This window comes from Lepidochelys kempii, chromosome 8 (assembly GCF_965140265.1).
Source record: "Lepidochelys kempii isolate rLepKem1 chromosome 8, rLepKem1.hap2, whole genome shotgun sequence".
NCBI classification, from domain to species: domain Eukaryota; kingdom Metazoa; phylum Chordata; order Testudines; family Cheloniidae; genus Lepidochelys; species Lepidochelys kempii.
In genome coordinates this window covers 70,425,347-70,438,102 of record NC_133263.1, presented here as the reverse complement: position 1 = coordinate 70,438,102, position 12,756 = coordinate 70,425,347, and the positions used below count along the sequence as shown (strand labels likewise).

Below are 12,756 nucleotides of genomic sequence, written 5' to 3'. Positions count from 1 at the left end.
AAGTAATCTAGCTAGATATGCATTAGACTGTTTAAATGGCTGAGAAAATAAACTGTGCTGAATGGAATGGATATTCCTGTTTGTGTCTTTCTGTAACTTAAGGTTTTGCCTAGAGAGAGTCTCTATGTTTTGAATCTAATTACCCTGTAAGGTATTTACCGTCCTGATTTTACAGAGGTGATTCTTTTACTTTTTCTTCTATTAAAATTCTTCTTTTAAAAACCTGATTGCTTTTTCATTGTTCTTAAGATCCAAGGGTTTGGGTCTGTGTTCACCTATGCAAATTGGTAAGGATTTTTATCAAGCCTTCCCCAGGAAAGGGTGTAGGGTTTGGGGAGGATTTTTGGGGGAAAAGACGTTTCCAAGCGGGCTCTTTCCTGGTTATATATCTGTTAGACGCTTGGTGGTGGCAGCAATAAAGTCCAAGGGAAAAAAGGAAAATAGTTTGTACCTTGGGAAAGTTTAACCTAAGCTGGTAAAAATAAGCTTAGGAGGTTTTCATGCAGGTCCCCACATTTGTACTCTGGAGTTCAGAATGGGGAAGGAACCTTGACATTCCATAATTCCACTAAATTGTGTAAACTTCATATCACAATGCACCTTCCAGACAGATAAGCTTGGATTTTTACACTGCAAATGTGTGTTAAGCAATGTTTGTGGAGACTTGATTTAGAGGGAGCAAGTTTCTTGACTGAAAACTTTTGAGGAATACTGCACACTACTACAGATTTTTGCAGCATTGTCAATTAATTTAATTGGTGCTAGCCATACTGACTTTTCATACATAGTGAAAATAAAACTTAAGATACAGAAGTTTCTACAAGGGTTCATATGAAAGCTTTAAATACAAAAAAGCATTTCTCTAAAAGAACCAAAAATAGCCAGCAAATTTAAGAGAAACTTATTGTAATACATTCATCAGTTTTTTTTTTTTTTTACTCCTGTCCTCCATAGGACTAGCCCCTCCAGCAGTGGATCTGTTTGTATGTTATGATAAGCTGGTCTTATTCACCACTGCTTCCACAAGAGGATAAACAGTGTGATTTAAATTAATGTGACTGGAGTACATCTAAATGGGACTATAATCCCCCAGAGTGGGGGAGGGGCATCCTCACAGATTACAACAGGTCATGCTTGGAGACAGACAAGCATGACCTGCTTTATATTTATTATATGTGCACACCCCCATCTTCTATGGCATTCAACGGATATTAAAATCTGACAAGTCACACCCAATAGCTCAAGAATATAGGAATAAGCTTTTTCTTTATCATACTGGCATCCAGCATTCTGTGATTTTGACCAAGTCTATTATGGTCTAAATCGGACAAAATTACAGTAATAGTGCCACACAAACAACAATTGTATTTTATCGTCTACATCTCTTATTTTAAATAATTCATAGCAACATAATTTACAGTTCTTTTGAAATACAATTCTTTCTATAGCCAAGAGCACTTTGGAATTTGCTTTATTTAAAAATCATTTTAAAAAAATTGTTTAGTAGTCATGTAAAAACCTCCTCTACCTAAACAGCAATCTTTTTTTTTTTTTTAAACAGGGTGATAGACTGCAGTAATATACTACTACTGATGGCATTATTGTTGTACCAAGTGGGGGGAGGGAGGGGGAAAGAGAGAAAACACTCTCATTCTCAGAAGCATCCCTGACATTTAAGGTAAACTATTGGAATATAGAATTTTCATTGCTTCCATGCCATTTAAAAAAAATGGAAGAGAGAGCTACACTTCAATCTCTATGGACTCAGATTTCTATACTATACATTTAGATCAATTTTTGATAAGCTTAAAGCTTTAAATAAGATTGAAAACTGGCTTTGAATAACTGGCATGAAAAACTCATTTACAATACAGCAAATGCTGAGGGAGATTTACAAGATAAGCATTTGAATTGAAAAAAGAAAAGGAGTACTTGTGGCACCTTAGAGACTAACCAATTTATTTGCGCATAAGCTTTCGTGAGCTACAGCTCACTTCATCGGATGCATCGAAAGCTTATGTGCAAATAAATTGGTTAGTCTCTAAGGTGCCACAAGTACTCCTTTTCTTTTTGCGAATACAGACTAACACGGCTGTTACTCTGAAACCTGTCATTTGAATTGAAGATTCCAATAGATTCAGAAATGTGGAACACTACTACCATGCTATATCACTACTTTGCTATGTAAAAATCCCATTCATTTAGGAACAATGACAACAAGTACTGGCCAAAATGACATTGTTACAAGAACACTACACCAGGGGTTCTCAAACTGGGGGTCGGGACTCCACAGGGGGTCGCAAGGTTATTACCTCAGGGGTCGCGAGCTGCTAGCCTCCACCCCAAACCCTGCTTTGCCTCCAGCATTTATAATGGTCTTAAATATATTTAAAAAAGTGTTTTCAATTTATTGGGGGTGGGGGGTCACACTAAGAGGTTTGCTATGTGAAAGGGGTCACCAGTACAAAAGTTTGAGAACCACTGCACTACACTACGTATCTGCACTTAACTTCTATATTCAGCTCAATTCCAGTTTCACCACAATTGCTGAAGTTATACAGACGAGAATTAAATGCAGTAGATTATATTTAACATATTAAGCCATTAGACTCCCAGTTCTGCAAGCTGATCCATGTGGGCAGAAACTTAAAACGCATGTGGAGCCCTCTGAGATCTGTGGATTTTCACAGAGGTCCACTGCTTAGATCAGCTTACAGGGCCAGGCCTTTAGTTATGATAAAACACTTGGCAAATACTATAAATTACTGCTAACAGAATACCTACATTTTTTTCTTTACATGTGTAAAACTTTAAAAAAAAAAAAAGTGTTCAGATTCCTTTCAGCTTGTTTTTTAAAAAGTCTATATAGTACCACATACCAGTTGTTTTTAAATATGTAAAGAAAGATTTAATATGTGTAATTCAAAAAGAATGCTCTTCCTCTGTTTTCCTAGGATACCACAGTTTGGATGTTACAGTAGTAAAACTCATGAATATCAAGATATATATTTTAAAAAAAAAACAGTTAACTAGCCTTAGTCCACATTCTTCAAATGCTACAAAAGTGCTTCTTTATTCAAAATCATAATAATGAAAAGTTACTTATTTTAGTAATTAAACTAGAGCTTTTACTCTACACAAACCATCAGTTTCTCAATTAGTGAGGATGCAAAAGTCCACTTAACACAACATGACAATAGTGCTATACATTTCACGGTAAACTCTGGAATATGCTCAGACTATTTTGAAGTTAAAACACATCTCTAACAGGAAGTCCTTTTGTAATATAAAAACATATGAAAAGCAACATGCTAGTTCTAGTTTTAAGTAAAGAAAATCTAACTCATTCATTTACACCACAGAATTCCAAAATCCAGATTCCCAAACAAGTTCATACTGTTAAATTATTTAGAGAGATCCAAGACAAAAGAAAATGCCAGAAGTTTTAGAAATTCTCATTTATGCTGCGACTAGATTAGCATTTCATTAGGACGGTCACTGGATGATGTTGTCACAGTATACTACTCAATCAATATGTCATAGCCCTTGCATTGTTCAGCATGAAGATATTGCTTTGCATTTAACAGAAAATTAGATTACTACAAGAAAGAACTGCAAGTTCAGATAAATCTCAGGGAAGTTTGCAAACTATCTACAAACAAATCACAGTTTAGAGTATGAAGCCCAAAAGCTCTGTGCCATGCTAAAAATAAAGTTTGCAAGTAATTTTTGTTATAGCAATTTCATTAAGTCAGATTTACTTAGCAGACTAACCATGCAGTGCTATACTACTGTTTGCTCTATTTGTTCTTCACTTGTTTGAAGAAAAAAAAAAAAAAGTGCGCCGTTGAGTTTCTCTGAACAATCAAGCTCCACAATATCGTAATGTTAAAGTGGGTTAAACATTTCACCAAAGCTCAATTTCAAAGAGCAAACAGGATATTATGATCAAGTATTCTTGTCTTGCTGTTGATTACTTAGAACAGCATCACATCATCTCCATAGCAATCAGTGATCAAAACACAAGGAATGAAACAAGGTCAACAGGCTCTCTTATCAAGCTTAACCTCTCAGTGCTTTACCTACAATTTTTTTCTTTTCTTTTTTTTTTTGTTTTGGAGAAAAGATATCCTTGAATAAGTTCTGACTATACAAAAAAGTTCATTTTTTAAAATCCACCACCAGAATATTACAATTGTTTGTGTTTTAAAAATGTTAATCTGCTTTTGACACTGGCCAAGCCACACCTTAAAAAAAACCCACAACTTTTCTCCCAACCATGTTTAAAGACTAAAAGTAGCCAATTGTTAAAAACAAACACCTGCCCCCGCACAAGTTGTGACGAAATGGGGATTTTCCCTTTTTATGTTATATGTGAGTCTTACTGTTGAGCCTATGAGTTTTACTGATCTGCATGAATGTGTGCTTCAGTTTCCCTGTGTGCTGCACCAATACCTCAGTGGTGGTAATAGGGGTTTGTTACTTTGGCTGAGACCTCTGGGGCAGGTGAGGCTGCTCCAGCTATCTGCATGGCCCTTTGTAACCTGAGACCCAGTGGGGATGCAACCAGGTGGCTCTTTGCCCAGGGACAAAGACAAGAAGGAGGAGCAGGAGCAATGGGGGTGTCAGTAGTCCGGTCACCGGAAGCTGGGCTGTCTGCTTGGGGGGACTGAAAGAGAGGGAGTCCAGGGCTTCCGGCCCAGGACTCCCCAAGATGGACTTGGTTAAAAGTCACTGATTTCTGTGCTAACAAGTTCTGTCCTACGCTGTGTTCCTGTCAGCTAATAAACTTTCTGTTTTACTGGCTGGCTGAGAGTCACATCTGATTGTGGAGTTGGGGTGCAGGGCCCTCTGGCTTCCCCAAGAGCCCTGCCCGGGTGGACTCGCTGCGGGAAGCACATGGGGAGGAAGGGGAGGCTGAATGCTCCGAGGTCAGACCCAGGAAGGTCGAAGCTGTGTAAGCTTCTTACCCTGGCGACAGTATGCTCAGAGAGGGGAGGCACACTACCCCAGAGTCCTGACTAGCTTCCTATGGAGTAGTTCTAGAGCACTGGCCCAGTGACTCTGTGACACAAGTACACACACAAATACAGCTGAAGTACAACTTCTCAGAAGCCATTTAACTTATTTAAAGTTCAATGTTGGTTATAAACAGACATGCTCCCAAGTATTGTTCATTATATTAAATATACATGACTGTATATCAAGGAATTAAAAAATCCCTAAGAATAAGGGAATATTTAAGTGGAGACCAGTATTTGATGGAATGTAGCTGTCACTTAATAACTTTTTAAGCATATTTAATTTGTATTTCAATTGGGGAACTGTGTGTGTGTGTTTTATGAAAGGAGGTTTATCAAATGTTGATTTTTTGCAGTAGTTTCCAACTGACATTTCCATAATCTATCTCCACTTTTAGGTTGGATATAAGGACTAAGGCTTTGTTTCTATTATACATGGAGCAGGACTCAACACCATCAGACACTTGACGAGAGATTCTCAGCCTGGAGACTCAGTGGGAACAAGAGTGTCTCAATATTTCTGCTCCCAAAGGCAGCTACCCTCATGGGAGGGAGGTGTTACAGGTCCCCACTCCCCAAAGATTCTGCCTATTTCATGGTAATTTGGAGAAGAGATAGAACATCACAGTGAGGCTTCAGACTACAGCTGTTTAAGGCTGCAAGTTTGTCATGGAGGTCACGGATTCCATGATTTTCCATGAACTTTGCAGTGGTCGGTGCGTTTGGCTCAGGGGCAGCTCAGACAGATCCTGTGCCAAGTGTACCAGCTGCTGCTGGGGCAGTCTTGGGCAACCGTGTGCCCCCTCCCCCCCAGCATACTCCCCAGCAGCAGAAAAGCTTTGGGTGTGGGAGGGGGCAGGGGGTTGGGGCCCGGGATGGGGTGAGGCAGGCTCTGGGTGGCACTTACCTGGGTGGCTCCCCAGAAGCTGTGACGTCCCCCTCATCCAGCCAATGGGAGCTGCGGGGCCAGTGCCCTGGGCAAAGGCAGCGCACAGAGTTGCCTGGCCATGCCTGGCCATGCCTCTGCCTAGCAGCTGAGCAAGGGGGACATCGCAGATTCCAGGAGATTGGGAATGGTGAGATCCCTAATGGAGTCTCTGGAGCTTTTCTATTTGAGGCAAAAATTTTGCTTGGAGTAGGATTTATTTAAACCCATATAAACCAATGTATTTTGTTGGATACACTTGTTCACTTTCAACCATCCATTACAGTCTTATCGGTTACATGCAGAATGCCTAAAGAAAAATGCAATGGTTAAAAAGAAAAAAGTTGTCTGGGACTTTTTGCACAACAGAAGAATATTTGAGTAAGACAGACTACTAGCTCAAGTGGATAACACCTCTGGCATTTTCTCTAACAGAAACCTAAAACAATTTTAAGAAGCTGAAGGCTTTCCATTTCTCTTTGGTGCATTTTTGAGCAGAGGGTAATCATGACATTTTCCACACTCCAGTTTGTCCAGTTAAATATTTGTATCCCACACTTCCTTCATAAGGAGAGATAACTGTAGCATACATAGCCTTTTTTAAGCAAAGTATGTAAAAACAAAAGGCTCACAACAACAAATAGCCAATATATTAGCTACTTATTTGTTATTCACATAAGGAAGTCACTATTCCAAAAAGCTGCTAATAAGACCACACACTTACTTAGTCTTATTTCACACACTAATCTCAAAACCTACTCTCTAACAAGGAAATCTGGATTTTACTTTTAGACCGTGTTTTGACAGGTAAAAAAAGGGTGCGTTTTTCAATTGTTAGCTCAACTGAATTTAATAAAGAAAATCATTTATTCATATCTGAATATTGGTGACACCACAGCAGACTTTTTCAGAAGCGCTCTCATTCCATTGCCAGCTCTGAGCCCTTAGCACCTAAACTCCCAGTGATCTGCCGCACGTACTTTCTATTAAATTCCTTGCTGAGTGTCCCCTGCTACAATGACCCACCACCACTCCTTCCATGACGACTTTCTCAGGGTTACTTCCATCTCTATACCTGATGTGACCAAAGTATGTAGGCTTGTGCCTGTTGATTTCCGACAGCAGATTCTACATCTGTCCAATAATATTTCTAACAAGTATGTGTCTTCTTTTCCATCCAGGAGATATGCAACAGTCTTTGCCAGCACCATATCTGAAAGGCTTCATTTTTCTCTTCTCAGTAGCATTAATTTCCTATGATTCAAATCCATAAGACACTATGGAAAAAATTATGCTTTCACTAGTCAAACCTTCATACATTAAGATGCCATGGTTTTTCCAAATGTCCATAAGAGAGGCCATGGCTGACCAAGCCATTCCTAGTCTTCAGATTTCTTCAGAACCGCCTCCTTGGTTGGATATGTATGATCCTAGATGACTGGATTCTATCTACTGCCTCTCAAACCTGAGCACTAATCTTGATTCCTGTTTGTATCTTATTTTATTAATCGTGTAAATGTGCATGCACTTAGTTTTTACTCATTCAGGAAGGGTTCATATCCCTCACTGTTTTAACAGACTCCACAATTTAATTGTATTATATCAGTGGTTGTAGCAAAGAGTACTTTGTCAGTGTGTCTAAAGTAGGTTAAGAAGTGTCCATTAATGAAAATCCAAATTGCATCCACTTTGGCAAAACGTTCCAGGGCTTGTCTCACAATAAATTCTGTGTACATGTTGAAAAGGTTTGGGAAAAGTATATACAAAAAAGGCATGTATGTGTGTGTGGCACCCTGCCCAGTAAAAAAAAACCACTTGCTGTCACCTGCTGCTATTCACACTGTAATCTGTCAACGTTAGACTTGCAATGAGTTCAGTGAAATGCTTTGGAATCTCCATGTCTGCAGTATCCTCCAAAGGTGATCATGTCAGATAGTACTGAATGTTTCAGAGTAGTCAATGAAATACACAATCAATGGGTGATTATATTCCCCCCCTGCATTTTTCAATGATGTGACAGATGTGTGTGGTCTGATAACTTTTGCCTTGACCCACTCTGAGCTTAACACAATTGAAAAACCCCATTAAGATGTAGGTTAACACATCTGAAGGCTAAAAATGCAGCCAGCTAACATGGCTTCAGATGTATTAGCCTGTGTCTTGATCATGCTTTCAGTGTGCTATGCTAACTCAATTGAGTTAACATGATTTAAAACACACACACATTTTTTGCCAATTAAAAGGGAAGATTTAAAGGGAGCTCCACTAAATAATACTTATTTTATTTATGTAAATTCTCAGAGCCCAGGATTGCCTCCCCAATTCCTCTAAGATTTAAGGTATTTTGAGGACCATTATACTAGACTGCTTTCTCCTTCCTAGAATTACTGTCATGAATAGTTAGACAAGATGAGGGAAATAGATATAAACAAGTTTAAAATGGTGTTAATGTCTGAATTCCAAAAGAGGGAGAATTTAATACAGAGTACATTTAACATATAATAAAAAGTGGATTATTTTAAAACAAAAAAACCCCCACGTACAAACATACCACAAGCAGACGACTTGGAGTCCACATACTGTAAACAAAAGGAACAGTTTAAAAAAAAAAGTCACTAGTCAGTACCTACAGGAATTTCTAGCCATAGAAAAAGTAACTTCAAGTTCAGTTTTTTCCTAAGACAAATCATATAACCCTTATGTAAACTAACTACAGCATCTTTAAAGAACATTTTTCACCAACCAACCAAATGCCCAGACCTTAACAGTTCAAACATGTAACATTCCCCAGTAAGGTCCTCACTTTCAGTCTCTACTACTGCAAAATTTTCCCCTCTGACTTCCACACTACCCTCTTCAGCATGTATAAAATGCTGTAGTTAAAAATCTCCCTGGCCTATCATTTTAACCATGCTCCCCCCATATGAATCTCTCCACTGGCTTCCCCCTCTGCCACTATATCAAATTCAAGCTTCCTGTCTCAGTTGTCAATGCCTTACATAAATGCTCCATCCCTATTTATCTGCTATTGTCTTGCTTTGAATCAGCCCTCCACTTCTAGGATGACAGATCCAGCCACCTATTTATCAACTGCTTAATTCCATACTGCCTTCTGTCATGAAACGTCCTTCCTGATTTTTAATTAAAATACCCGCACCCACTCCACATTTAAGTCCATTCCTAAGACACACTTCTGTTGTGTTGCATATGGAAAAGACTCACTGACTTCTACCAACAAGAGAATTAATGCTTCAACTTTATTTTGCCAGTACCTGACCCAGGGCCATCTTGGGCACCCAGCTAATAATTGTATCCCTTCCCTTTAATCGGTTTGTTTCTGACTGAGTACTCTACAAGACAAGGCCTGGGCCTTGTTTTTGTTTGGAAAATTCCTAGCACAACAGGTGCACTAACAAAAAATATTATGCAAATATTCGACATTTGATTAACAATATTGGCACAGGAAATCCAGATTATGCATTCCAACATTTAACTCCGACCCACAGGACATAATTCAAAACCCTAAAACTAATGATTGTTTCATACACATATTATAAATATGGTTTGTGGTAGGACTGGTTGGATTTTCCCAACAGGTTTTCAATCAGAAAATGCTGATTCATTCAAACCAAAATTGTTCCTGAAAACCCCAGGCTTCCAGAGTTTGTCGCTCCAGGGCAGCCCTGCCATGCAGACTGCCTTTGTATTGGGAACCCAAGGGTTTCCAGGGTCATGGCTCCACAGGAAGGAGCCCAGAAACCCTGAGCACCCTGGCTAGAGCTAGCGTTCTCAGGCTTCTTGACGTGGTGCTGAGAAGTCCTGGGTTGGGCTTCCAGGGCCCGTGGCATGGGCTCTGAGGAAAAAAGTGGTATGCAGTGGTGTAGTTACAGACTGTATCAAGATGTACATGCACAAGGAGGGGCCAAATTTAGGTTGCATAGTTAGGCAACTGTTCAGCTAATGATACAAAGTAATCTAACTCCACACATTTACTTAGGTGGTAGTAATGTATTTCGTTTTGCAGTAATATGTTCTATAATTCCATTAGCTTTAAATCACTTTTTAACTATATTACATAGTCAGTGAAGAATTTGAAGTGAACAGTACAAATTTATTAAAAACTTTATAAAAATTAATTTGAGAATATTTCTGTACTTTGAAAAATGTTTTCTTGAAGTTAAAATTAGAACTGGTCAAAACTTGGAAAGTTCCAGTAGATGGGAAATCTTCCCATTTCAAAGATTGCTGTGAACTTAAATTGTGTAAAATTTTAGTTTTGGAAGCACTGACACATGGCATTTCCAAAACAAAACATGGGCCCTAGGATCCAGCAGCTGCTGACTGAAATGGACATATTCTTGTCAGTTTCACATTGTCCATCTCTGAAAAACAGCAGTGAAAATTGACAGCAAGGTCTGTACCAGAGCCTGTTTTTGTCAGAAGATTCCTAACAAAGTTTAATTAAGATATTTACTTTTCTTATAAGGCAACCGAATTTGTTAGGATTTACACCAGGTGCAGAAAGCAACCTTTGTTTTCCTTGGGCATCTGGGGACAGGGCTGGACTGAAGGCTACATGACTGTATTATTATTGTTCTTAGAGGAGGTCAATACATTTTATATGCATTTTTGAAAGTCATTTGCTGCGTTTTAATTCTGAATTGTGTATTTTATGTACTGCCTAGGATTCGGAACAGGCATTTTACAATTTAAATAAAAGTCGTCATGGCATCCAAAGAAAACAGATACCTCACATAAGACCTATGGACCTAAGTCAAAGTCAAGGACCAAATTTAGAAAGCCCTAATGGACGGGCAGAGAAGAGAATAGGTACACAGATGCGTGGCTAGGAACAGCAACTGGGCCACCACATCAGAAAAAAGTGTTTTTGTATATGAATTTAACTGAATGTATCTGTATTACTGTTACATTAATAAAGATATCTGGTTTTAAAGAAACTATCTAAAGAAGTCCTAACTCTTCCATTGCAAAAAATATTCATTTTAACATGCATTTTCATCCTTTGTCACACACTCTTACCATGCTATCATGATCCTTCAGTCTTCTAATACTGTTCATGCGAACATACCTATAGATTACCGGCAGGTATGCTGGCAATGAACTCAAAGATATCAACACAACTCAAAAGGATTCTGGCTTTTATTCCTTTGTTTACTATTACATTAACTTCCTTTGGCTTATATTTTACCTTGAAGAGAAAGGTGTACATGTCCTTTGTGGTTCAATTGCTGAACAAAAAGGCTCAATTTTTAGTTCCTCATTGGGAGTACACATATGGCAAGACAGCACAACTTCTGTGTCCAAAGCTCAAGGTTAACCATGTAAATGACACTTGCACAACAATGCTGTGCACTGCAATTTGTTAAAAACAACAGAGTTTGAATACTTGGTACAGAAATCTAAATAGAAAGGATTAAAATTTTACCTTTAACTTCTTATTTAGTTTGCAGCAGTATCTGTATAACATCGCCAAGTTTAAAGGTCCAAAATCTGCATAGAAACTGTGGAGTGGGGAAAGATGAAAAAAATACATTTAGAGAAGAACTAAACTATTTCAATGAACATCTGCTTCCCGCTCCTGCAAGCAAGTTAGTAATTTTTCTGTGCTCCATTTCAGATGCAATACAATCATGGCAGAAAAGTTTTCAGTGCTGTTGTAGCCATGTCGGTCCCAGGGAATTAGAGAACAAGGTGTGTGAAGCAATATTGGGCCCACTTCTGTTGGTGAGAAGTTTTTGAGTTTACACAGAGCAAAAGAAGAGCTCTGTGTAAGCTTTAAAGCTTGTCTCTTTCACCAACAGAAGTTGCTCCCATAAAAAATATTACCTCACCCATTTTGTCTCTTCAGTATATATTGTCAGGTTTCAGAGTAACAGCCGTGTTAGTCTGTATTAGCAAAAAGAAAAGGAGTACTTGTGGCACCTTAGAGACTAACCAATTTATTAGAGCATAAGCTGTCGTGAGCTACAGCTCACTTCCTCAGATGCATATCGTGGAAACTGCAGCAGGCTTTATATATACACAGAGAATATGAAACAATACCTATTCCCACCCCACTGTCCTGCTGGTAATAGCTTATCTAAAGTGATCATCAGGTGGGCCATTTCCAGCACAAATCCAGGTTTTCTCACCCTCCACCCCCCACACAAATTCACTCTCCTGCTGGTGATAGCCCATCCAAAGTGACAACTCTTTACACAATGTGCATGACAATCAAGTTGGGCTATTTCCTGCACAAATCCAGGTTTTCTCACATCCCCCCCACCCCCATACACACACAAACTCACTCTCCTGCTGGTAATAGCTCATCCAAACTGACCACTCAAGAGTGGTCAGTTTGGATTACCAGCAGGACCACTCTTGAGTGGTCAGTTTGGATGAGCTATTACCAGCAGGAGAGTGAGTTTGTGTGTGTATGGGGGTGGGGGGGATGTGAGAAAACCTGGATTTGTGCAGGAAATAGCCCAACTTGATTGTCATGCACATTGTGTAAAGAGTTGTCACTTTGGATGGGCTATCACCAGCAGGAGAGTGAATTTGTGTGGGGGGTGGAGGGTGAGAAAACCTGGATTTGTGCTGGAAATGGCCCACCTGATGATCACTTTAGATAAGCTATTACCAGCAGGACAGTGGGGTGGGAATAGGTATTGTTTCATATTCTCTGTGTATATATAAAGCCTGCTGCAGTTTCCACGATACGCATCTGAGGAAGTGAGCTGTAGCTCACGACAGCTTATGCTCTAATAAATTGGTTAGTCTCTAAGGTGCCACAAGTACTCCTTTTCTTTT

General features: G+C 39.1%; 1 protein-coding gene across 7 annotated transcripts in view; it reads right to left on the bottom strand.

Annotated features, from left to right (window-relative positions):
- CDC14A (cell division cycle 14A) overlaps positions 1-12,756 on the bottom strand; it is a 123,693-nt gene that overhangs the window by 91,641 nt on the left and 19,296 nt on the right. For 6 of the 7 annotated variants that reach the window (XM_073356909.1, XM_073356911.1, XM_073356914.1 and 3 more), the window contains exon 3: positions 11,393-11,468. In XM_073356909.1, the coding sequence (XP_073213010.1) occupies positions 11,393-11,468 (76 nt within the window). Of the gene's footprint in view, positions 1-8,497; positions 8,526-11,392; positions 11,471-12,756 lie in introns of those variants that run through there. The other variant, XM_073356912.1, reaches the window with a different exon arrangement.